The 25,402-nt window shown below is 59.3% G+C and overlaps 2 protein-coding genes across 2 annotated transcripts in view; one reads left to right on the plus strand and one right to left on the minus strand.

The window, feature by feature from the left end:
- Positions 1-25,402, minus strand: part of DMBT1 (deleted in malignant brain tumors 1) — a 94,251-nt gene that overhangs the window by 37,125 nt on the left and 31,724 nt on the right. Inside the window, 7 exon segments of the mRNA XM_036307632.1 lie at positions 4,070-4,087; positions 4,410-4,426; positions 20,292-20,615; positions 22,656-23,006; positions 23,392-23,402; positions 24,776-24,782; positions 25,009-25,371. Of these exon segments, the coding sequence (XP_036163525.1) occupies positions 4,070-4,087; positions 4,410-4,426; positions 20,292-20,615; positions 22,656-23,006; positions 23,392-23,402; positions 24,776-24,782; positions 25,009-25,371 (1,091 nt within the window).
- On the plus strand, positions 12,271-14,333 carry CUNH10orf120 (chromosome unknown C10orf120 homolog). The gene is made up of 3 exons (XM_036307707.1): positions 12,271-12,443; positions 12,887-12,962; positions 13,620-14,333. Exons 1-3 carry the CDS (start codon positions 12,271-12,273, stop codon positions 14,331-14,333), a joined length of 963 nt encoding a protein of 320 aa, XP_036163600.1.

A 25,402-nucleotide genomic window follows, 5' to 3' on the forward strand; every position in this document is an offset into this window, starting at 1 on the left:
CGCCTGAGAACGAGCTCCCCACAAACTCAGCCACGGGGCGGCTGGGGGTCACCAGGGAAGGACCTCTTTCCTGAATTTGGAGGGACCGTGAGACCCTCCGGGGGGTCAGCACAGGGTGAGCGCCCTCTTACCTGACAGGATGGCGTCCGAGTCCCCGTCATCTGTGGGCACGAGAGAAACGGAGAGGTTTTCATGTGATTAAAGGGGTGACGTTCACCCCACCTGCTTCTGAGCGTCAGCGCCGCCTAAGGGGACAGGTGGGAAACGGACCCGAGGAACACGGGCCGGACAGTGCCGCCCGGGACATCTCGGACGCTCGGAGATGCTTGCCCATGGGATCGTTTTGAAGAGACCCCAGAGGCGACAGCTGCACCTCGGGGCCCTGAATGGCACACAGAGCAGCCCTCACCCCAGGCTGGAGCGCCACCTGCCGGTCAGGGCAGCGGTGCCCACCTGGGACCAGAGCCGGTGACCATGGCCTGTCCACATCCGAGCCCTTTCCCGGCCCCTGCCTCTCGGGACCCACGGGTGCCATCAGTCCTCCGGGCCCTCGGCGAACACGGCTGTTATCTGTGTCACGTACATGCATCTGCTACAGATTTCAAATGACTGACACTGCCCGCTGCGCGTCCTCCCCTGGCACCGGCCTCCTGCCTGCCCAGGGGCGCAGAGAATGGGAAGCGTCAGGCCGATGGGACAGAAGCACGAACTCACCCAGTGCCAGCTTTAGGCGCTCGGTCTCGGCGGCTACGGGGGGAGAGAAGGTCACTTTAGAAAAGGGCCAGTGCTGTCCTAGAAAAGCTTCAACCAAAATAAGTTTCATCACTAAAGAATGTGACTCCAGGAATAAGAACATCGGTTCTCCGGCCTTAGTTCAGAGGACTGTTCATTAACCATCACACACATACGTGATGAGCAGGATAGCGTGTCTGGCCACACGTGTCCCACTCCGCTGTGCTGCGTGTTCCACCCTGCAGACTCCGTGACAACCGGGAGGCAAACACTCCTCGTGCCACGGAACAGGCGGAGCCCGCGGCTAGGAGACAGACGCGTTGATAGAACTCTAACCCCCACCCGACGACACAAAGCCATCGAGGGGGGAAAAAGAGAAACCAAAGATAAATGCAAACAAGCCAACCTCACCCCCCGCACGCGCGCGCACACACACACACACACACACGCACACACGCACACGTGCATGCACACACACACCCACACACATGCACGCGCACACACACACACACACGCACACATACGCACACGTGCATGCACACACACACCCACACACATGCACGCACACACACTTGGCACCCAATGTCTGAGCTGTTTGAATGGACTTTGAAAACATACTAGTTACGTTAGTGCCACACAGAGAGAGTCCCCGGGCTGCAACCACGTGAAGCTCAACCGTGACCCGCTCACTGCTCTGGACCCACGAAGCCATTTCCTTCTTCCCATCACACACATGCACCTTTCATCGCTGCGAGCTGAATACCAGCCACGTGTTTGGTGGAAATTCATTTGTGTATGCATGTGCATGCACGTGCACGAGCACATGTATGTGAGAGCATTGCATAGTGCATATGTGGGTGTGTGCATGTGTGTGAGTATATGTATGCAAGAGTGTGTGTGCATGTGTATGGGTGTGTGTGCGGGGGTTTGCATATGTGGGGGTGGGTGTGCATGTGTGTGTGTGGCTGTGCATATGTGTGGGTGGGGGTGCATGTGTGTGGGTGTGCATGTGTGTGGGTGGCTGTGCATATGTGTGGGTGGGGGTGCATGTGTGTGGGTGTGCATGTGTGTGGGTGGCTGTGCATATGTGTGGGTGGGGGTGCGTGTGTGCGCGTGCATGTGTGTGGGTGAGTGTACATGCACGTGTGTGTGCGCGCGTGTGTGGTGTGTATGTGTGTATGCATGTGCATGTGTGGGGGTGGGAGGGGAGGTTGGCCCGTGGAGCTGTCAGCTTGCCAGCGGCACAGCAGGGCACAGCATGGCATTGCTGAATGCCTGACCAGGGCAAATGCGAGCAGGCGGCCAGGGGCCTAGCCCAGATCTGACACCACCGACTCCCACCCCGACCGAGACCGTGGCGCCAGGGGGAGCCCGGGCTGAGTGCCCTGGGGGTGGGGGGCTGTGGGCCAGAGGGAGGCGGGGAGGGGGGTGGCCAGTGTCGGGCCTGGAGGCAGAGCAGGTGTGCACCCAGCTGGGCAGATCGCAACTCGATCGCCTTGCGGTTTTAGAGAGATTTTAACTGTTTGCCTTGGCTCGTGCTGAGCAGATAAACTCTATGCAGGGGACAACCACACTCCAGGCACAGGCCTGGCTGCTCCCGGAAGCTCTCAGGGCCCGCTGTCTGGAGGTGCTTGTGCGACCGCTGAAGAGCCCAGGAGCACCTCCAGGGCCGTATCGCATCGCTGATCCCACGCTCCTGGGAGCTCAAGGTCAGTCTGTAAGCTGCAGGGGGAAGTGCACACTCGGGGCAGAGGTGGCGCGAGCTCAGGTGGGGGAGGCGGGGGCGGGCGCAGCTGGAGCAGGGCCAGGCCGCCCGAGACAACAGCTACTCGCCTGTGGCGCCTGCAAGGCCCCCGTGCCTCTCCAACCCCCTCGATGCCAGCAGCTCAGGAAACACCCCGAGACCCTGGCTTATCCTGGAGGAGCGGGCAGCGGGCAGCAGTGGGGAGAGTCACGGCGCTGTTTTCCACTCACTCACTCTGACCATTTCTGAGTGCCCGCTGCTGCGCCCGCGGTGCGGGAAGCGGCCCGTGTCGCCCCCTGTGCCCTCGGTGCGCAGGGTTGGCTGGGAGTCAGGACAGGGCAGAGCAAGGAGAGCGCTGCGCCCTCCTATCGAAGGCCCAGCTCGGGGTAACGGATCGCCCCGTTTTGGTCGGTTTCACACGGGGACTTCATTTCTTAGGGGGATGGGAGGAGGGGGCGGGACAAGAGGTGACGCTGACCTTCCTGCCCAGGGATCTGCTGGGGCTGTTTCCAACGCATCATCCATCATCGAGTCGTTACCAAGGTGTTGTCTTAAGAGAATCGTTGGATTTCAGGGAGCTTTTTCCCAGTTCCCAGCAATCTTTAAACTCACTGTCCCAAACTGGGGGTTGTCTCCATCCCCCGACTCGCACACACACACACACACACACACACACACACACACACACACGTCTATTCTAAATCCCTTTAAAAACATATTTTTTGATTGATTTCAGAGAGGGAGAGGGAGAGAGAGACAGAAACATCAATGATAAGAGAGAATCATCAATCAGCTGCCTCCTGCATGCCCCCTACTGGGGATGGAGCCCACAACCCGGGCCTGTGCCCTGACTGGGATCGAACCCGGGACCTTCAGCCCACAGGCTGATGCTCTATCCACTGAACCACACCAGCAGGGCGAGAAAGCCCCATGCATTTTCCACATACGCTTGGCACAGCCCCCCTCCCTCCCCGAGCGCCCGCCTGCTCGGTGCCGGTCAGCTGGAGAAAAGCACCCCTTCCCGCTGGCATGTAACAAAGCTGCGTCGCCCTGACTGGTGTGCTCAGTGGCTAGAGTGTCGGCCTGCAGACTGAAGGGTCCCGGGTTCGATTCCGGTCAAGGGCATGTACCTTGGTTGTGGGCACATCCCAGTAGGGGTTGTGCAGGAGGCAGCTGATCGATGTTTCTCTCTCATTGATGTTTCTGACTCTCTACCCCTCTCAATTCCTCTCTGTAAAAAAATCAATAAAACATATTAAAGAAACAAACAAACCAAAAAACCGATGTTGCATCTATTGCCTGAGCCTGTGGCGGGAATGTTGAAAGAGGAAACTCCTGGTTCTTGGGGATGGATACACCGGGGAAACGCTTTAATCGGACGCTGAGCATCCGCATTGTCCTCCCTTCTGGGTTTAAGATCCCCAGTGTAGAGCTTGTAGCGTCTAATGACAGTTCACACTGACTTAGCGGCTTCTCGCGGAGGCTTCCACGTCATTTAGAACATTATTTCATTAAATCTCCCCAGTGGTTCCTCCCCTTCGTCTGTGAGAGCCGAGGCAGCAGCCGGAGGGATGCGAAACCGGCCGTATTCACCGGGTCAGGACACGGGGACTCGGGGCCGGAGCCACGCAGACCTTCGGCCCTAAGTCACACTCACGCGCTCACTCATCCTCAGACGTGTAAACGCCAGCAAGGCCCCGGCCCCAAAGGACGCAGGAGACCGCTTCAGCGGTTCTCCACCTTCCTGACGCCGCGACCCTTTAATACAGCTCCTCATGTTGTGGTGACCCCCAATTTCACTGTTACAAATTGAACATAATTAAAGCGTAGTGATTAATCAGAGAAACAATATGTAATTATATATGTGTTTTCCGGTGGTCTTAGGCGACCCCTGTGAAAGGGACGTTCGACCCCCAAAGGGGTCGCGGCCCACAGGTTGAGAACCGCTGGCTTAGGTCCTTCTGCACACTCTCGCGTGTCCTAGCAAACAGGTCTGAGTAGCTACTCACTTACCTGCAGAATAAAAGGAGAGTTCGAGTATGAACTTCACAATCAAACGTTGTTCTGTGGGTGTTGATTAGGTTTGTCTTTACAGCGAATAAAAATCTCATCCAAGCTATTTGTTGTTCAAGAGTGTTCCCAAGCTTTTGTTTGTTCGTGTAAGTAGGAAGGCTAAGTCACAGAGGACTTCACTATTTCCCCCTCAAGTCACAAAATAATGGTAAAAGTAATCGAAATTACGTGGGCAGCTTGAATTAGTGTCGTTCCAGCTTAAACTAAAACGTCCCTAAGAGGACTAGATGTAGAGTACAGACTAGGGCTAAGATTACCGAACTGATAATTCTTTAGAAATAAAAGGAGAGAGATGCTCAGGTTAGGAGACTTCATGAATCAAACCTAGATAATTTCATGTCACGTCAACTGTTTCAGGTGAAGGTATTCTTTTGTGGTACATTTTTCAACGCCTTCAGCAACAGGAAAGAAATCGTGACGGTAATTCAGTACCTCCACTGCCTCATGTCAGCGTGCGGGCCAGAGAGCACGTCGAAGCCCTGAGGTACCCCGGCCAGCGCGCCTCCTCCTTCTTTTAAAAAAAATATTGATTTTTTGGAGCCCTGACTGGGATTGAACCCAGGACCCTACAGGGGCTCAAAAATTGATATTTTATTGATTTCAGAGAGAGGAAGGGAGAGGGAGAGGACAGAGAAGCATCCAGACAAGAGAGAATCACTGATTGGCTGCCTCCTCCATGCCCCCCCACTGGGGATTGAACCCGCAACCAGGCACATTCATGGGTCCACGCTCAACCACACTCAACCTCTTAGAGTCGTTTTAGTTTAAGTTGGAACAACACCAAGTGCTCCTTCTGTTCCCATCTCTCTCCAGAACCCTAAGTACAGAGCCCCCCTTTTACAGAGCAGCGCATGGGCCAGTGCCTCACCCACAGAACAGAACCCATAGAACACCCTTGACGCAGCGCCCCCAAACCCACAAGCACGGCTAAGCACTCGGTGACTGGCACAGCAACGTCTCCCTCTGTGGCTGGATTGCATCCAACACAGGAAAGGCCCTCGTGGTCTGGATTTCATTCTAGCTTCCCCATAGGGGGTTGGGGGGCTCTGGGGGGCACCCACACTTGCCCTGTCCTCCCGGGGACAGGCAGGAGCAAGGGGCTTGGGCATCCACGGCTGTACCTGTTCCGAGTAGAAAAACTCCAGGCAGGAGCAGCAGCCCCAGGAGCGGGGCCGGGCAGCCCATGTCGGGAGGTGTCCAGCTGCTGCAGGACAGGCCTGCGGCCTTATATGCTCCCGGGCTCCCGGGGCGGCCGTGCAACTCGATGCCCTTCGCCGGGATTGGAGGGCGGTGCACTCACTGCGGGAGAAGGTGGTGCTACCTGCTGGAGGCCCCGCTCCGCTCCGAGCGAGCGGAGTGGGTGGGAGGTGCGGCTGGAGGGGTGGAAGGCAGGTGGTGAGCTGATCCAGCTGGGCAGGGGGGACCCCGAGTTCCAGGAGCCCTGGAGGTCCCTGACGCCCCGTTTCCTCCCTCCCGCAGCACTGCCTCGGGGAGGAAGCGGCTGGAATGGACTCATCTTTCAATACCCACGCCCGCCTGTCCTTCGTCCTCAAAGTTTCTCCTCTGTTCCCAACCACATTCGCGAGTTCCCGCCGCGCCCACCGGCCCTCTCTGCGAACCCCGAGCCCGTCTGGCCTTAATGGTAGTTCACGGCGTCTGAGTCTACTTCCCCCACTAGCTTGTCGCCCTTTGAGGGACGGGCGTCCCTTGAGCTGCTCGCTGGGCCTGCGGGCGGCCTCGCTCCCTTAGCATGGGGCCTGGGACTGCACATCTGTGGACGAGCCCTGAGGGACGCACTCATACCTGATGCTTGTCAGACGAGCGCTCCCCCAGCACCCACTTTACTTCACACTTGGCTTCCAGGAGCACGTCAACCCGTGGCCTGTGGTCTCCCCTCTGCTCGGAGCCCCGAGGCGAGGTTTCCGACAGAGCACACGCCTCCAGGCAGGTGTCACCCTAACCCCTGCGAACGCGACGGGCGAGGGCAGGCGGTGCACAGACGTGGGGCCGGGATTGTGGAAAGACGCTGAAAGGAAGTGCTTTCCAACCGAATGCTCCACCTGCTCTTACCTGGGAAGACCACTTGCTCAGTGGTTAGCGTTTCGGCCTGCGGACTGGAAGGTCCCGGGTTTGACTCTGGTCAAGGGCACGCACCGTGGTGGCAGGCTCGATCCCGGGCCCTGGTCGGGGTGCGTGTGGGAGGCAAGCGATCAATGCGTCTCTTCACATCGCTGTGTCTCTCTCTGTGTCTCTCCCCCTCCCGTCCCCTCTCTCTAAAAACCAATGGGAAGTGTCCAAAGGCCACTCTGCAGGTTGGGGAACCCACCGTGTCGGTCACCACGACCTGCAGGAATGGCTTCTGGCTCCTCGTGTGTCGACACCCAAGGTCAGCCAGGCCCACTCTGCTCACGATGGGCAAGTGTGACCCGGGGCAGGAGGGCTGGAGCCGGCCTGCAGCTCGAAGGGCCTGGGTCCTGTTTCCTCCGCTGTGACCGAGGGAACGCACTTCATCTCACCAGCTTCGCTTCCTCATCCCAAAAGGGGGAGACAGTACGACTCCCCCCCCCCCTTTTCCTTCAGAGGGGTACTGGGCGGAGTCATTAAAAGTAGGCGTCTGCAGGAGATGCTTCTTTCTCAATAGATGTCCCTGTGACAGAGGTTTTGAGCTTTTCTTTCCTTTTAAAATATGTTTTTACTGATTTCAGAGAGGGAGAGAGAGACAGAAGCATCAACGATGAGAGGGAATCACGGATTGGCTGCCTCCTGCACGCCCCACACCGGGATCGCCCCCGCCTGAGCCACACTGGCCGGGCGGTTTTGAGCTTTTCCAACAGTCTCGTCGTTAATCATAAACCAGGTGAATTTAGCCAAGGCGGGAAGAGCCTGGCACCCGGGGAGAGAGAGCGCGGCACAGACAGAAGAAAGGAAGCTGGGACGCGAGCTCACACCCGGACGGGGGCTGTTGGCTTTTCTGTAACTCGTCTCCCCTCGGAAGCCCCTCTGTCTAGGGCAGAGGGTACCATGCAGCTGAAGTGACGTTTCCATATGTGGAGTAAAGGACAATAACAGTCATGCAAGTCCTTATATCTGCCCAGCACTTGCTACCACTGAGGGTTTCACATTCATTCTTTCTTCTTTTTCAAAATCTCTTTGGCATCTAACGGTGCCTATTAGATGCACTGAACACCCAACTGACGGGCGCTCGCATTGTGGTCAGGCCAGAGCCACCAACTAAACCAAATGCATGTGCTCACTTCCTAGCACCCCAGCGGCAGCCGCCGGTCAGCGTTACAACACATTTTGTGGGCTAATTCATTTTCTTGGACATTATTTCATTTTAATTCTTTTCATCGTCCTGTGAGTTAGCAGAACATAAGGCTTATCTCCACCTTTATAGGCAGGAAACTGACTCGGGGAGAAATGGACCCCCCCCCCCCCGCCCGAGGTCAGCTGGGGCGGGAGTGAGCTGCAGGCCAAGGGCTCAGGCTGCCTGTGCGCGTGTGCTCTGTCTCTGTCCTTCAAAAGCCATGTGAGCCCGGCCTGCGTGGCTCATGGGTGAGCGTCGACCTATGAACTAGGAGGTCACGGTTCGATTCCTGGTCAGGGCACAGGCCTGGGTTGCAGGCTCATGCCCAGTAGGGGGCGTGCAGGAGGCAGCCGATGATCCAGGATTCTCTCCCATCATGGATGTTTCTCTCTCTCTCCCTCTCCCTTCCGCTCTGCGTTCCATAAACATATATTTAAAACTCTTAACCATTGATTTCTTGTTCACAGAACCAACGGGCTCACACACGGGCGCAGCACAGCCACCCGCGCCCAGCGGCCTTTGGAGACTCCAGCCCGGTCCGCTCTGGCCTCTTCCCCGACTCGGGTCCGAGGCACCAGTTGAAGGTCAGAGAAATGTACTCCTCCGGGTTAGATCCCAAAGATCCGCTGGGAGTCCTGCCCTATCACCCCCCGGGAGTTCCAGTATCTTGGGAGCCGCTGCCAGCGAGGGATTTAAGATAAGACCTTCCTGTGTGTGCATAACTCACGCGGTTTTCTTGGCACGCACCCCGAAGCCTGCTCAGAGGGCCGGGCGCCTCCGGGGGGCGTCTCAGGGGAGGCCGGGGGTCGGAGGTCGGCAGGGGTGAGCGCAGGGACCACCGTCCGCACAGCCTCTTGGGATGTGGAGCAGCTCAGCCCTTAAGACGCCTCTTAGCTCCCACCTCGGTGTGTGGGAAAGACTGTGGTTCCCTCAGACGTCGGAAAACCCGGGAGCCGGCAGGACGCTTCCAGGGCGAGAACCTGCCCCGCTGCCAGGCGGGAAGGGAGGCCTGGGGGAGGGCACGCCTGCATTTAATGAAACACGAGGAGGCTGCACGCCAAGAGGATGGTGATACCGGCGAGGTTTCCGAGAAACCGTGGGTGATGCAGGATGGAGACCTGCCGCCGGCCGGCCGCCGGCACGGGCCGCTGTCCCTGCGCCGCCGCAAAAAGGGGGCACGTCTTTCTTACTGGTGAGCAGGGAGCCCCCTGAGGGCCCCCCACCACGTGGAGCCCCAACCCCTTTCCTGGGCCAGAACTCCCCAACGGAAACTGTCAGGACAGCAGTGAGTCAGGGGCTGAGACAGGCCTGCTATTTCCAGGATCGCCCTGCTCAGCACAGCGGGTTACTCCACTGCCCATCTGCTTTGGGTTTTTTTGGTTTGCTTTTTATTTGTTATTATTTTTTAAAGATTTTTTAAAATTGATTTCAGAGAGGAAGGGAGAGGGAGAGCTAGAAACATCCATGATGAGAGAGACTCACGGATTGGCTGCCTTCTGCACGCCCCACTCTGGGGATCGAGCCAGCAACCCGGGCCTGTGCCCTGAGCGGGAATTGAACCCTGACCTCCTGGGTCATAGGTTGACGCTCAACCCCTGAGCCACACGAGCCGGGCTGATCTGGTTTGCTTTGGAAGCAGATGCCTTCTAGGACTCTGACGCCATTTAAAATGTATCCGCGTATTTAAATGAGGGCATACAGCGCTCATAGGCCCGTGCCTACACGCAATGCACGGTCGATATTCGTGATTATCAGTGTTCATCGCGGGGCGTCCTGATTGAGACAAGCCGTCCCCGGCGGGCACGCAGCGGGCACTGCCCCCGCCGCCCGTCTTCTCCTGCGGCGTTTCCGCAGCTTGTGCTCAACTCCAACCTCCTTATCAGACCAATTTGCACGGTCCAGTCGCCACACCGCCTCCTGGGGAACCGAAGCTCAGATTATCCTGAGCTGGGCGGGCCCATGTTTTGTTTTGCTTTTTCTACCTGGAATAGTGTGACCTCGGGCACATCATTGGAACTTGCCAGCACACTGGCTCCTTTGTCTGAGACGCCCCAAACGGGCCTCCTCGCGCTGCCAGTCACGCTGGGGACAAGGAGTTCAGTCGCGAAGGCCCCTGGCTGGGCGGGCAGAGCCCTGGGCCAGGGGAGGGAGGGCGGGGGGACGGGACAGGGAGAAGCCGAGGGCCAGAGCAGCGCCTCAGCCCGGGCGCTGGGTGCGGCCAGATGTCGGGGGGCTGCGTGAGGCCACGAGGGGATGAGGAACCCGGGCTCCAGGGTGAAGGACCCTCCCTGCACCACGGCAGGTTTCGCCTCCTCCCACCTCCTGGCAAAGGCCAGCAGTGCCGGCTCCTGGGGAAGCCGGGCGGTGGGGGGTCAGCCCTCCCCCCACCCTGACGCCTGCAGCCAAGCAGAGGCCTCCCACCCCGAGCCTCCCCGGAGGGCGCCGAGCCCACCCCGCCTTGCCCACCTCCTCCTGCTCCCGGCCGGGCAGTTCGCAGAGTCAGGTCCCTGCCCAACGTCACCAAAACCCAGGGAGGTGGACGCGTGTGCTTCCTGGGTCCAGATCCATACACATCTTGTCTCTGCAGACGCACAGCTTGCCCCGCGGGAGGTCCTCGGAGCCCCTGGCTGGGGAGTCTCCCAGGTTGTCATAGCACCGAAGCCCCTTCTTCTCCTGCCAGAACAGGGCATGTCCCGTGCACTGACCTCCTGTAGGCCTGTGCCACCCCCACTGTGAGGCCTTCCCAAAGGGGGACCCGGCTAGGCCATCTCTGTTTTGTTGTTGTTAATCCTCCCCTAAGGGTATCTTTTCCATTGAATTTTAGAGAAAGGAAGGAAGGAAGGAAGGAAGGAAGGAAGGAAGGAAGGAAAGAAGGGAGGAAGAGCAGGAGGGGGGAAGAGAGAGAGAGAAACATTGATGTGAGAGGGATGCATAGATTGGTTGCCTCCCACATGAGCTCAGATCAGGGCCAGGAGGTGGAATCTGAAACCCAGGTACATGGCCTTGACCAGGAATCAAACCCACAACCTTTCGGGTGCATCGGTGGACGCCCTAACCACGGAGCCACGCTGGCCAGCACTGCCTGGTTCGTCTCTAGCCTCACCCTCTAGTGGAGAGTTGAGCTCATGGCGCGCCCAAGGGCACGTGCACGCGCCCCTGAGAGTGGGTGAGTGGCTGGGCCCAGAGGAGGGGTCCTGGGGCCAGTGGTCGCCCTCAGAGAGCGGCACCTGTAAGCAGATAGGCACCGCCTGACCCCCGTCACCGGCCTCTCTCCTGAAGGTTTGCCAGACACGTCAATGCTCGCGGAACACGCAGAACACGCATTCGATGGCCACCCCGCTGGCACAGGGCACTTCTGCAGGTGAGAGAAACACAAGTGGGACGCTCGCCCCCACACCAGCCGCGGGCCAGGCCTTCCTGTCGCTGTGGCCACACGGAGGGCTCCAGGCCGTGGCCTCTGCTACCTGGTGGCTCCCCGCCGCCCAGGGACCCAGCTCTGCCACCAGACCCCGGCTGGAGTGAGCACCCCAGACCCGCTGAGCTGGGTGGGATGGGACGCCCTCCCGGGGGGCCCACTGCTTCCCCCCACACTGTCCTTTCAGTAGCTGACTTCTCGGAAGCATGCAGAGCAGTGCAGACAGGGGACAAAGCTGCAGCAGACGCCTTGGGGACGGGACACAACAAGACAGAATGGAGACGAGCCTGCCTCGCCCACCGCTGCCCTCAGGGCGGCAGAACCGCTGGTTCTGACGGCTGCGGCTCCAGGGGGAAGGGTCTTTTCTGTCGTTCCTTTTAAATTTATTCTATTTTTTTTCTTGATTCCAGAGAGGAAGGGAGAGAGAGAGAGAGAGAGAGAGAGAGAGAGAGAGAGAGAGAGAAACATTCATGGTGAGAGAGAATCACGGATCAGCTGCCCCCTGCATGCCCCCCACTGGGGATCGAGCCTGCCACCCGGGCATGACCAGGAATCGAACCCTGACCTCCCGGTTCCTAGGTCGAGGCTGCACCACTGAGCAGCACGGCCGGGCTCTCCTGTTTTGTTTGTACCCGGGTTTCAGGAGGCCCGACAGGCAGGGAGCAGCCTTGCGGACACAGGGAGCTGCCCATCGCCCTGGCTCCTGACGCTGTGGGCGCAGCGGGACCAGCAGGACCACAGGTGGATTTGCCTGGCGCCGTCTCCACGCCAGACGGGCCCAGGAAGCGGTTATGTAACGATAAGGGAACCCACAGGGCACCTCCCTCTGGAAGCTGGCGGCGGCTCTGAGCCGCTCAGCCAGGGCTCAGACCTCACAATAGCTCCCAGGGGCCAGTTATGATGCAAGAACCATGTGAGCCCACCCCTGGGCTCCCATGAAACTGCCTGAGGAAGAGCCACTCCAGCCCCGACACCTTCCACCCGGCCTGTGGCCAGGCCATGCTCAGTGAATGGGAGGACGGCGGCCAGAAGGCTGGGCAGGAGAGGGGTACAGACCCCCGGGCCCCAGAGCGGAAGCCCCTGAAGAATGGGGTGCTGAGCGCAGTTGAGTCTGTCAAGGACCAGGACCCCCTGTGCTGCCGCGGGGACCGAGCCTCCGCTGCCCCCGTGGGGTGAGTGCCCGCTCCTTCCGGCCGCCCGCCCCCCCCATGGCCGCCAGGCTGCGTGGTGGCCCCCAGCCCGTGCCCGGAGGATCCCTGCCCGCAGCCTCGCCTGGCTCCGCGAAATCACCCTTTGTGAGGTTTCCATTCCCAAAGGGAGCGCTAGGGAGCCCCTTTCGGAAGTTTATTTTTTAAATCCTCCCCGAGGATGTTTTCCCATTGATTTTAGAGAGTGGGAGAGAGAGGGAGAGACAGAGAGAAACACGTCGACAGGTTGCCTCCTGCACGAGCCCCCACCAGGGTCTGGGCCAGGGAGGAGCCTGCAACTGAGGTGCATGCCCTTGACCAGAATTGAACCCGGGACCCTTTGGTCCCCAGGCCGATGCTCTACCCACTGAGCCAACTGGCCAGGGCCTTTCCCAGAGTTTTAACGCACCTGCCTCTCCACCTCCCAGGACATGGACCAAATTCCACACATCAGACCCCAGCATCGCCCCCGGGAAGTACTCCCCGCTGGAGAAAGAGATCCTGGTAAGTGCCCTGACCTTTGGGGGGAGGAGGGCGGCTACTGAGGGCGGCGGTCACCCCGGGGGAGCCGGAGGTTCCCAAACAGCCGCGGTAGAGACGGAAGTCTCCCAGTCAGGACGCAGGCTGGCCGAGGTGGCCCGTGGCTTCGGCGCTGGCGGAGCAAAGTGCCCCGTTGTTCCAACGCCCCGGGAGGACTAGAGCGGCAGGGTCCCGGGCAGAGGCGCCTCGCCTGAGCCTTACCTGGCGCCAGCGGCTCTCACAGGGACGGTTCCGGAGGCCGCCCAGGGGCCCCGTGAGTCACACCATTCCTTCCAGTTCATGGTGGGCAAGGAGAGTCCAGCCCAGGCTGGTGTGGCTCAGTGAATAGAGCGTCGGCCTGCAGACTGAAGGGTCCTGGGTTCGATGCCTGGTCAGGGCACATGCCTGGTTTGTGGACTCAATCCTCAGTGGGCGGCTTCCTCTCTGAAATCAATAAAAATATATTTAAAAATAAATAAAAGAAAGACACCATTAAAAAAAAAGAGAGAGAGCTGGGATTTGAACCCAGGCTTGTCTGGCCCCAAAGGTGCGCCCTTTGCCCCCCACACAGGGCCCCGGGCACGCGGGGCGGTGGTGGGAGGAGGGCGTCCCGGGCTGTGCTCACGGCTGTCTGGTGGCCAGCGTCTAGGTGGCGTGCACACCGTGGCCTCGAGAAGGTTCCTGACGCACAAGCAGGAGGAGGAGCGGAAGATGCTCCGGGAGCTGCAGCTGCGGTCGTCGGACTACAAGCAGGTGCTGGAGTACAGGAAGCAGTTCCCCCCGACCTTCGCCCCCTGCGGGCTCCTGAAGAAGATCTGGACGGCCAAGGGGACGGCGTCCCCGGAGGAACTCCGGGTGCCGCCGCGCGAGAGGCAGGACATCTGCAGGCACGTGGAGCGCATGCAGTTCGCGCGGGCGCTGAGGACCCGGCCGCTGCCCGCCATCCAGAGGGCTGGGTCCCCCGGCGGCCCCCCCGCGGCCGGAGGCGAGGACGCGGTGGCCGGCCAGGCCCACGGGGATGCCGCGCCCGGGGAGAGCGAGGACACCACCGCAAAAAGACAAGAGATCAAAATGAGTGTCATTTTCAAGCCCAAAGAGCCCCCCAAACCGCTCACCTACCAGCCCAACGAGCTGAGGCCGTTCTTTGCCACCAAGAAAGCGGAGAGGTCCATCGCCGGCTTCACCAACCGCAGCCTCTTTCGCTTGGCGGACTTCCCGGGGGACCTCTTGCTCATGAACCAGGACTTCATCTCGCGAGGCCTCCACCCCAGCGACATGGCCCATGCCGGCCACCGCCCCGAACAGGAGGGTGTCTGGAGAGAGCCCCCGGGCAAGACTGCGTCTCACCAGCATTAAAGCTTTATTGATTCCCCTCGCGGCACCCAGTGTCCAGGCCGCACTGTTCTCGCAGCTCTGCCTGTCCAGGAGCATCCCCCCCACCCCCCCCGCGTCTTCTTGGGAGACCCATCTCCTGGGGGGGGGGGGGGGCCCTCAACCTAAGACCCACCTGCTAAGGCTTCCTGGTTTCAGGCCGTTCCTGGCTCTCAGCTCCCACCTCCTGCCCAGGGCCTGTATCAGCTGAAACAAATCACCCCGAAAAGTAGCGGCTTAAAACAGGGGTTGTTAATTTAGCTTGTCATTCTGGGTCAGCAACCTAGGCTGGGCTCCGCCGGATGGTCCTCCTGGTTTCTGCTGGGCGCCCGGGGGCTACAGTCAGCTCCTTATGGGGTTGACAGCGATCAGCTGGGGCTGATGGGAGTGCCAGGGCCAGGTGGCCCCTCAGCAGGCTGGCAGGCGTGTTCACAGGCCGTGGCCGGATCCGAGAGAGTAAATGGAAGTTTTCAAGGTGCCTTGAAGTCAAGACTGAACTGGCACGCACCACGGTGTCACAGCCTGGCAGTCAGAACACGACCAAAGCCAATCCCAGGGCAAGAGCGGCCAGTGGGCTTCCGCTCCCTCTCTCTCTGTCTCTGTCTTTCTAGTTAATTTATTTTTTTAAAAAAATATTTTTACTGAATTCAGAGAGGAAGGGAGAGGGAGAGAGAGATAGGAACATCAATGATGAGAGAGAATCACTGATTGGCTGCCTCCTGCACGCCCCACACTGGGGATGAGCCCACAACCAGGGCCTGTGCCCTGACGGGGAATTGAATCCTGACCTCCTGGTTCATAGATTGACGCTCAGCCACTGAGCCCCGTCGGCCGTAATTTATTGATTTGAGAGAGAGAGGAAGAGAAAGAGGGAGAGAGGAACATGGGCCCATTGCTCCACCCATGAATGCTCTGATTGGTTAATTCCTGACCAGGAGGGACCACAAACCCTGGTGTATCCGGTGTCGCTCCAACCAACTGAGCCGCCGGCCACGTGGACGTCATGTCTTCGTGGGAGAAATGGCGTCACGCTGCCAAGGGGGTGGACACAGGGAGGCGGGTCAGGGTCCCGGTCACCACAGTCCCTCAGAGCCTGGAGCCAGGCCGCCTCCGCCCAGAGGGGCTCCTTCTCCCCTGAAATCACAGACCCACCTGCCCTGGCGCGGAGGACACAGGCGAAGCTGGGCGCCCGAGTCAGCTTCAGAGGAAGCCGGTGGCTCATGCTGGCGCCTGCTGCTGGGGGCTCCTTGGGCTCAGGGGCTGGGGAGGGGGGGAGGGGGCGTGCGCATTCCCAGGGCAGGATGGGAAACCGGGGTCCTGACCTCCTCACCCAGCAGCCCTGGGCTGGCTTCTTGTTTCCTCCCAGGTCCTGGGGCCACCTGTCCGTCCGTTCCTCCCTGGAGCCACCTGCAGGCTGGCGGAGCCCTCGCCCCAGGCCCGTGGGGCCCAGGAGTGGGCGTCCCCCCTCAGCCCTTCAGCCCCCGAGCCCTCCACCCCCCCAGCCCTCAGCCCCGAGCCCCCCAGCCCCCACCAGCCCCCCCCCAGCCCCTCAGCCCCAGTCTGGAGATGATGTGAGACCCAGAGGGGAAAGCGCCCTGGCCAGGCAGAGGCGCCCCTGTTGCTGTGATGTTAGCACATTTACGCTCAGAGGGGAGCATCCATCCCCATGGGGGCCGGCCCGCTCAGCAATTCCCAGGCTCCCCATGGCTGCTCCTGGGGGCGCGGCTCCTGGGGGCGGGGAGACCCCTCGTGGACACTGTGTGGGTGACAGGGCCGCTGCTCTCCTCTCTCGGCCTCTGATTGCTTTTTATTTTGAAATTTTGTCTTTTGGGTTTTTGCCTCCTTTTTAAATAGATTCTTATTGTTGATAGTCTTACCGATGGCTCCCAGGTCCCCTCCCCCTCTCCCCAGCCCCCTCCCCCGATGGCCATGCCATGGCTCTGCCTATAGGCCTATGAGTTCTTTGGTTTATCTCTTCTTCTCCCCCCTCCCCACACACATCGAGGTGCCAGTCTGTTCCGTGCTGGTCCCGACTCCAGGAATGATGGTGGCGCCCGCACGCTGGCCTTTCTCTCCCCATTTCCTGCTTCGGGAAGAACCGGCACCCACCAGCACACTGTCTCCATCACTCAGAAGGTTCTGGAAGCCCGGGAAGCACTCCACCTCCCCCTTCCCCTCCCCCTCCTTGGCTCCATCTGCAGGGATCCTGGGCTCAGGGGAGTCCCCACAGTGACCAGACCAACACTTGCTGTGAAAATGCCCTTTATTCAGCTTGTCCACGACCTGGCAGGGCAGCTGCAGCCTGAGCAGCGGGTTCTAGAAGGCCAGGAAGGCGTCGCCTGGGGAAGGCTCACGGCGGGAGGTGTGGCTCAGGGCTGCCCGAGGGTCCCGGACACCCGCCTGCCTGCCCCTCAGTCTGGTGCCCAGCCCGGTGTTAGGAAAAGGGGCCCCTGACTTCCCACCTCCAGCCCAGCCCCGCCCGGTGCCCGGCAGAGCGGGCGGAGACTGCGGGCACGAGGCGCGGGCACCCGTTGCTTCCTGTCCCCTCGGGTCCAGGCCCTGGGGTGGGAGCCCCCCCATGCATTCCGAGGTCACACTGCAGCAGCCGAGGCCGGGGGAGGCGGTGCTCCCGTGTGTCCCCGCGAGGTGGCAGCGCTGCGGTGGCTCCGGCTGTGGCCGCGGATGGGGATGGACAGGAGGTCGGTCAGGATGAGCCGGCGGACAGGAGGACACAGGTGGGGCGGTGGTCGCAGGGCAGGCGATGCCCTCAGAGCTGCTTGTCTGGTGGGAGGAAGAGGAGTGAGGGCGGGGAGTGCCGAGGGGGAAACTGAGGCCAGTGGGAAGGGCGGCCGAGGGCGGGCAGGAGCGTCGCTGTGTCCTGTGGGCCCAGGAGCCAGGGGAGGGTTTTGGGGTTCAATGTGGCTGGAGGCTCCCAGTGGATAGGGTGGGGGAGCAGGAACATTTCAGCCCAGTGGGGAAATGGGTACATGGTCCCAGGCCAGGGGAAACGGGGCCCAGCGACTATGGCACCCGAGGGAAGAGGGAGGAGGAGAGGAGCAAGCAGGGTCCCTGTCGGGCTCAGACACCCTCCCCCTGCCCTGTGCTCACTGGCCGCAGGTAAGCTTTCAGAGGGGAGGGGGGGCTTCAATCTGTCTTCCTTCTTCTTTTCATTATTTTTAAAAAAATATATTTTATTGATTTCAGAGAGGAAGGGAGAGGGAGATAGAAACATCAATGATGAGACAGAATCATGGATTGGCTGCCTCCTGGTTGCCCCCCACTGCGGACCGAGCCTGCAACCCAGGCCTGTGCCCTGACCGGGAATCGAACCCTGACCTCCTGGTTCACAGGCCCGCACTCAACCCCTGAGCCCTGCCGACCGGGCTTGATCTGCGTTTAGTTCTCTGACTCCTGGCGCCCGGGAGGCCTCCAGGACGTGGGCGTGGAGTGAATGGATGAGGAAGGACAGAGCCTAGAATGGGCCGTGCCTGGGGACAGCCTGAGCACGGACACGAGGACAGAGAGCGGCCAGCGGTGTGTGACCTGTGCCCGAGGGGACACAGGCCGCTGACAGTTACGCTCCCCACACCCGCCCTCGCGGCCCCGCCTGGACCCCACTTCTTGCCCCGGGACTGCGGGGGGTTAAGGCGGGCAGGAGTGACCATGTGGTCATTGATGTGTTAATATCGGTGACGACAATGATAGTAATAAAAGCCACCACAACCCCTTCACAGTCCTGACAGGTGGGTGGGGGGCGAGCAGTTGTGTCTGACAGACGAGGAGTGAGGCTCGGGGGGTGAGAACCAGAGGTGAGAGGTCAGGTGTGTCTGGGTCCCAGGTCCGGACCCTCTAGGCGGGGCTGGGGGACGTGCCGCCTGCAGGCCGCCTGAGGCCCGAGAATCACTGGCTCTGGCCCTGCCGGGGCCTCAGGGTGAGTTCACGAGAGGTTTGTCCAGATGCAGCCGCTCATCTTCAGTACATCAATGTTTACGGCCCTCGGATGACGCCATCAAGACCCAAATGGGCCCTAGGTTGGCTCAGTGGATAGAGCATCAGCCTTTGGACTGAAGGGTCCCGGGTTCGATTCCGGTCAAGGGCACATGCCCAGGTTGCAGGCTCAAGCCCCAGTGGGGGGCGTGCAGGAGGCAGCCAGTGAATGATTCGCTCTCATCATTGATGTTTCTCCCTCTCTCCCTCTCCCTTCCTATTGAAATCAATAAAAATGTATATTTTAAAAATATTGCAATGGCCCTTGGCAGAATGCAGGCTCCTGCTTGCCCCCGCCACTTAGGCCAAACACGACACCCGTCCCTTGTTGACCAGGAAATTGGGAAGAAGGCAGCCAAAGGGCTTCTTGCACTCTGCACCACCTACCGCAGTCCGACACGCAGTCCATGCCCACCAGATGGTGCAGCCTGAGCCCCACAGACACGTCCGCGACCACCCGAGTCCCCTGGATAATGAGTGTAGCCCCACCGGGTCAGAAAGGGGTCAAGGGAGGCCCCAAAGGACCCTCATCACATGTTCACTGCCATCCCCGGGAACTGTCTCTGCCACCCTGGGATGGGGGTATGACCATGCTGGCCCTCATGGTGCGGCAAGTGTCACAGGAGAGAACCCGGAAGCCTGCTGTCCCATCATCAGAAAGCCAGTGGGCATCAGTGTCCACTATCCCACAAAGGCCTCCTCAGCCTGGAGCCACGGGGCCACCTTCATGGAAGGGGAGGCACTTCTCGGACCATCGGCCGCTCTCCCCCGTGACGGACGCCAAGTATCTGATGAGAACTCACAAGGAGGATGGACAGACGGAGTCTTGGATTCCGCCCACCAACAAGGGTTAAGGAGACAGAGGGCAAAAGTGTGATCCAGATGGGGTTCAAAGAGCCATGGGTCAGCTGGAGAATGCTGACCAGTAGAGGTGGGCAGGAGAGAGGGACATCCCAGGAGAGGTGGCGGGACTCACCTGGCCAGGTTGTTCAGGGCTGAGCAGCTGTGGGAAGAAAAGGACAGTCAGACAACAAGCTCCCAGGTGCCCGGCCCAGATCCCGGATTGATGACCCTCAGCTTCTACACTCGGAGCTGATGCCGTGCACATGGCCTCGCGGTGGACGCAGAGGTGCTGACCTGAAGCCCGCAGTCCTTCCAAAGCCACTCCCTCTGTCCCTTTGCCATGGCCTGCCTCCCGGAACCCTAGTACTTCCTGTCCAGGGTATGGAAGCCAGTGTCATGCCTGAGACAGGCCACCACGGCCTAGGTGTTGACCCCACAGAATGAACGGGAAATGACCCCAACAAATGGGGTCAATCAATGTGCACACTGATGTTTCAGCCTTGACCCATTCTGATATTGAGAGTCTACACAGATTTCTAGACTTTTCCATGCGGTCTTAATGCCCCATCCCGAAGGCTCCCATTGGCTCCTTCCATTCATTGGCCACCTGCCATCTCCCACCTCCCCTGCTCTCTCCCACTCTCTCTGTCCTTCACAAAGGACCTCTGTGCTCTCAGGGTGTCCCCTCTGCCTCACTATCTGGGAGCCCCCAGGGGACACCGTCCTCACAGAGGGGAGGAGCTCACCAACCCCCACACCCAGGGACCAGCGGACCTGGAAGGAAGCCCAGACACCCTGCAGGTGGCAGTGAGCTGGCTCCGGGGGCACAAGGCCAGGCTCCTCTCTGTGCTCAGGATGCTGCCTTTTGTGCATGAACACGGAGCTCAACCCCTTCGAGCCAGTTCCTGGCACTGCCTTCAGGATGCTGGGTGTGTGGACCCACCAGGCTGACCTCTAGTCTGAGCAGGAGACCTAGCACCTGGGAACCTGCTGCCCTGAGTCACTCCAGTGCCTGGGGGACAGTACGAGGCTCAGGGGGGCCCTGGCGTGGGGAGTGGCCTTGTTCTCAGCGGCATCAGCCCAGAAGAGCCACCAGGGACGGTAGCGACGCACCTGAGCAGATGACTCCAGCGTCCTCCCCGTGCCCACAGTTGTGTGAGTTCCATCCCCTGTGCGGGCAGCTCCACAGGTAGGACTCATGCCCTGAGCAGCCCACGTCGTCCAGCACGATCGGGCCTGAGCCCTGTCCGAACCGGGCACTTCCTGGGGCCGACCTGGCCCAGCCACAGCCCAGCTGCCTGCACACCACGTTGGCGTCGTTGGTGTCCCACCCGTCGTCACACACGGTGCCCCAGGATCCTTTGTAGCGGACCTCCACGCGGCCCTGACACCGGTCACTGCCATTCACCAGCCTCAGGTCCAAACCAGCATTGGTTCCTAGAAGGGGATAGAAAAATTCACTGTCTCCCATGTCGCCTCAAGAAAGAGGCTCTGAGGTGTGGGTGAGGTTCCGAATTCTTCCAGGGGCCAACCCTTTATTGTTCAGGGTTACGATCCCCCTCATTAGGATTGGACTGTAGGCCGTCATTCACCCTTTATCTTCAAGGAGCCAGTTACAGAACATGGGTGCATGTTCTCCAATTGGTTTCCCACCACGTTGGCCTTTCAATGCAGGACAAAGTGGGGAGCCCCACCCTTGTCACTAGCAGTGACCCGTGTGCAGAAGGCAAGCTGATAGTGAAGCCCATATACACAGAACAAGGGGTAAGAAAAGTGCACGGAGAAAGTCTTGGAACACCTGGATCCAGCTGCCCCTGAAGCTGGCCCTGCTACTAGATGTCCCTCATGAATGAGCCATGGAGTGCTCTTCTGGCTTCAAAGATTTTGAGTTGAGCTCCTGTCACTTGAAAAGTAAAACATCTTGACTAATTTGTCCCATGACTGGTAGGTGAAGGGAATCCATGATTCTGAGATGTGGGGGAGCCCTTCATGTTGGATGGGGTGAAGTCTGAGGAGATCTAACACAAGATTTGAGAAAGTCACCATGGCCTGGAGGCTACAGTGCTGAATGCTGACGCTTTGGCCAGACCCAGGGATGCTCAACCGAGGAAGGACTTGTGTACCACCCACCTGGAGAGAACACAGAGCAGCTTAGAAAGGCAGGCAGAGGGTCAAGGTCGGGTCTGCAGAGCTGTGACTGGGGTCAGGGTTAGGGACAGGGTTGGCTGAGAAGCTCTGTGGCTACGGGAGAAAGAGATCTTTTCTGAGAGCTTGCCATGAGCCAAAACCATGCCTTTGAATGTCCTTGACAATGGCAACCAGGGCTACAATCTGTGAGAGCAACCATGGTGACCTACTGACGCAGTGTCCTTTGGTAAAAGCAACCCTCAGGCTCTGTCTGGGGTCCATGGAGGAAGGGTCTCTGTTGCCTCAGCACAGGGAGCAGAATGTCCTCTGGACAGTGTGTCCCCTCTCACTGCGAGTGGGTAAGCGCTGTAGCCAGAATGCCCTTATCGCTCTGAGCCAGACCAGAGGGTCAATGTGTTGTGTTCTCAACTGTACCATCTACACATCAGGGAGGGGGCTGGGGGGCAGAAACTGGCACAGTCACCTCTGGGAGCTCCTGGTGGGCTGTGGGGTGAGCAGGGAGGGAGCGTCAGAGCTAGTGGGACTCCGCTGGCATGGTGGTGGACAGGGCCAGGCAGCTGTGAGAGAGAGGGTGTCAGACCAAACACATGGCACAGAAGGGGGCACAGCAAGAGGAATTGTGGGAGACACTGAGCAGGTAGATGCTCAGCCATGCTGGTGCCCTGCCTTGGAAGGCCGGGCCTTTGCCATCTAACCCAGGAGGGACACTCCCCGCCAGGGCCCAGGAAGACCTGGGGCATTGGTGCCAATGTCCAGGTGATTCTTCCTGTGTAGACGGAGGCACAGGGTTGACACGAGGAGACTCTCTACCACACAGCTTTTAGGAGGCAGGGAGGGCCCAAGAGTGAGGAGTCTGCTCAGGGCCCCAAACCTACATGTGTTGTTCAGGCCTGACCATAGGCAACTACAAGGCATAGCCCAGTGGGTCTCAGAGGGCCCGCTGCCCTCGCAGAGCAGGCCTGGTGCAGAGATTGCATCCAATTTCCCTGGAGAGTCTGACAGGCAAGGACTCCTGAGCCCCAAATGCAGGCAGCCGTGTGAGGGTCACTGCACCTCTACCCACGGGCCCCCCTCCCAGGCAACTCACAACACTGCCTGTGCCGCTGGCGTGTGTCCGTCGGCAGAGGGTGTGACCCTTACACTCATTTGGGTCCTCATTCACCTTCTTACACCCAGCACCAGGACACAGACTAATACTGAACTAGGAAGGGAACTAGGACTCTTCAAGGGAACAAGAAATAAAGAAAGACTTTGACAGGAATCAGATTGAGGGACACACTCGCTGAGAAAACACCACCCATGTGGGAGAACAGACTTGGGGGGGCCCACCTGAGCAGATGACGCCGGCGTCCTCTCCGTGGTTGCAGTTGTGGGAGTTCCAGCCCCTATTTGGGCAGCTCCACAGGAAGGACTCTTGCCCTGAGCATTCCACTTCGTCCAACACAATTGGCCCTGAGCCCTGTCCAAACTGGGCACTTCCTGGGGCCGAACTGGCCCCGCCACAACCCAGCTGCCTGCACACGACATTGGCGTCATTCGTGTCCCACCCGTCATCACACACGGTGCCCCAGGAGCCTTGGTAGTGGACTTCCACGCGGCCCTCACATGGGTTACTGCCGTTCACCAGCCTCAGGGCCAAAGTGGAATTGGCTCCTAGAAGGGGACAAAAACATTAATTGTCTCTTGTGTCACCTGAAGAAACAGGCTCTGAGGTGTGGGTGAGGTTCCGAATTCTTCCAGGGTCCAAGCCTTTTATTTTCAGGATTACATTCCCCCGAATTAAGACTGGACAAATGCCCATCCATCACCATTTATCTTCAAGGAACCAGATACAGCACGCATGGGTGTGATCTGTGGGAGGCACGTTCTCTGACTGGTTTCCCACCATGTGGATTTGGGATGCAGGACGAAGAGGGGAGGCCCGCCATCTGCACTAGCAGTGACCCATGTGCAGAAAGCAAGCCGATAGTGAAGCCCACACACATAGAAAGCAGGAGTAAGCAAAGGGCACGGAGACAGTCTTGGAACGCCTGGATCCAACTGCCCCTGAAGCTGGCCCTGCCACTAGACATCCCTCTAGTGTGATCCATGGAGTGCTCTTCTGGCTTCAGAGTTTGAGTTGGGCTCCTGTCACTTTCAAATTAAAACATCCTGATTAATATGTCCCATAAGTGGTAGGTGAAAGGAATTCATGATTCAGGGAGGTGGGGGAACCCTCCATGTTGGATGGGGTGAAGTCTGAGGAGATATAACACAAGATTAGAAAAGGTCACCCTGGCCTGGAGGCTACAGTGCTGAATGCTGATGCTTTGGCTAGACCCAGGGATGCTCAACCGAAGAAGGACTTGTGTACCACCCACCTGGAGAGAAAACAGAGCAGCTTAGAATGTAGGGCAGAGGGGCAAGGTCGGGTCTGCTGAGCTGTGACTGGGATCAGTGGGTCGGGGTCAGGGACAGGGTGAGGTGAGAAGCTCTGTGGCTATGGGAGAAAGAGACCTTTTCTGAGAGCTTCCATGAACCAAACCTGTGCCCTGGAATGTCCTTGACAATGGCAACCAGGGCTACAATCTGTGAGAGCAACCATGGTGACCTACTGACGCAGTGTCCTTTGGTAAAAGCAACCCTCAGGCTCTGTCTGGGGTCCATGGAGGAAGGGTCTCTGTTGCCTCAGCACAGGGAGCACAATGTCCTCTGGACAGAGTGTCCCCTGTCACTGAGTGGGTAAGCGCTGTAGCCAGAATGCCCTTATCGCTCTGAGCCAGACCAGAGGGTCAATGTGTTGTGTTCTCAACTGTACCATCTACACATCAGGGAGGGACTGGGGGGCAGAAACTGGCACAGTCCCCTCTGGGAGCTCCTGGGGGGCTGTGGGGTGAGCAGAGAGAGAGAGCTTCAGAGGCAGCAGAACTCAGCTGGCATGGTGGTGGACATGGCCAGGCAGCTGTGAGAGAGAGGGCGTCGTATCAGACACGTGGCACAGAAGGGGACACAGCAAGAGGCATCGTGGGAGACACTGAGCTGGTGGTTGCTAAGCCATGCTGGTCCCGTGCCTTGGAATGCGGGGCCTCTGCCATCTAACCCAGGAGGACGCGCCCCGCCAGGGCCCAGGAAGACCCGGGGCATTGGTGCCAATGTCCAGGTGATTCCATCTGTGTCTAGATGGAGGCACAGAGTTGACACCAGGAAGCTGTCTACCACGCAGCTTTTAGGAGGCATGGAGGGGCCAAGAGTGAGGCGTCTGCTCAGGGCCCCAAACCTACATGTGTGGTTCAGGCCTGACCATAGGCAACTAGGAGGCATAGCCCGGTGGGTCTCAGAGGGCCAGCTGCCCTCGCAGAGCAGACCTGGTGCAGAGATTGCATCCAATTTCCCTGGAGAGACTGACAGGCAAGGACTCCTGAGCCCCGAATTCAGGCCAGCCGTGTAAGGGTAACCGCACCTCTACCCACGGTTCCCCTTCAGGCACACTCACAACATTGCCTGTGCGGCTGCCGTGTGTGGTCCTGTAGGCAGAAGGTGTGATCCTTACACTCAGTGTAGGTCCTCGTTCACCTGCTTACACCTGGCACCTGGACACAGACTAATTCTGAACTAGGCAGAGAACTAGGACTCTTCAAGGGAACAAGAAATAAAGAAAGACTTTGAGAGGAAACAGACTTAGGGACACACTCGCTGAGAAAACACCACCCATGAAGGAGAATAGACTTCCGGGAGGGGGGCCCACCTGTGCAGATGACGCCGGCGTCCTCTCCGTGGTTGCAGTTGTGGGAGTTCCAGCCCCTATTTGGGCAGCTCCACAAGAAGGACTCTTGCCCTGAGCAGCCCACATCGTCCAGCACAATTGGCCCTGAGCCCTGTCCAAACTGGGCACTTCCAGGGGCCGACTTAGCCCGGCCACATCCCAGCCACCTGCACACCACGTTGGCGTCATTGATGTCCCACCCGTCGTCACACACGGTGCCCCAGGAGTTTTGGTAGAGGACCTCCACGCGGCCCTGACACCGGTCACCGCCATTCACCAGCCTCAGGGACAAACCGGCATCGGCTCCTAGAAGTTGAGGGAAAAATTCACTGTC

This window comes from Myotis myotis, unplaced genomic scaffold (genome assembly GCF_014108235.1).
Source record: "Myotis myotis isolate mMyoMyo1 unplaced genomic scaffold, mMyoMyo1.p scaffold_m19_p_49, whole genome shotgun sequence".
Taxonomy (NCBI): domain Eukaryota; kingdom Metazoa; phylum Chordata; class Mammalia; order Chiroptera; family Vespertilionidae; genus Myotis; species Myotis myotis.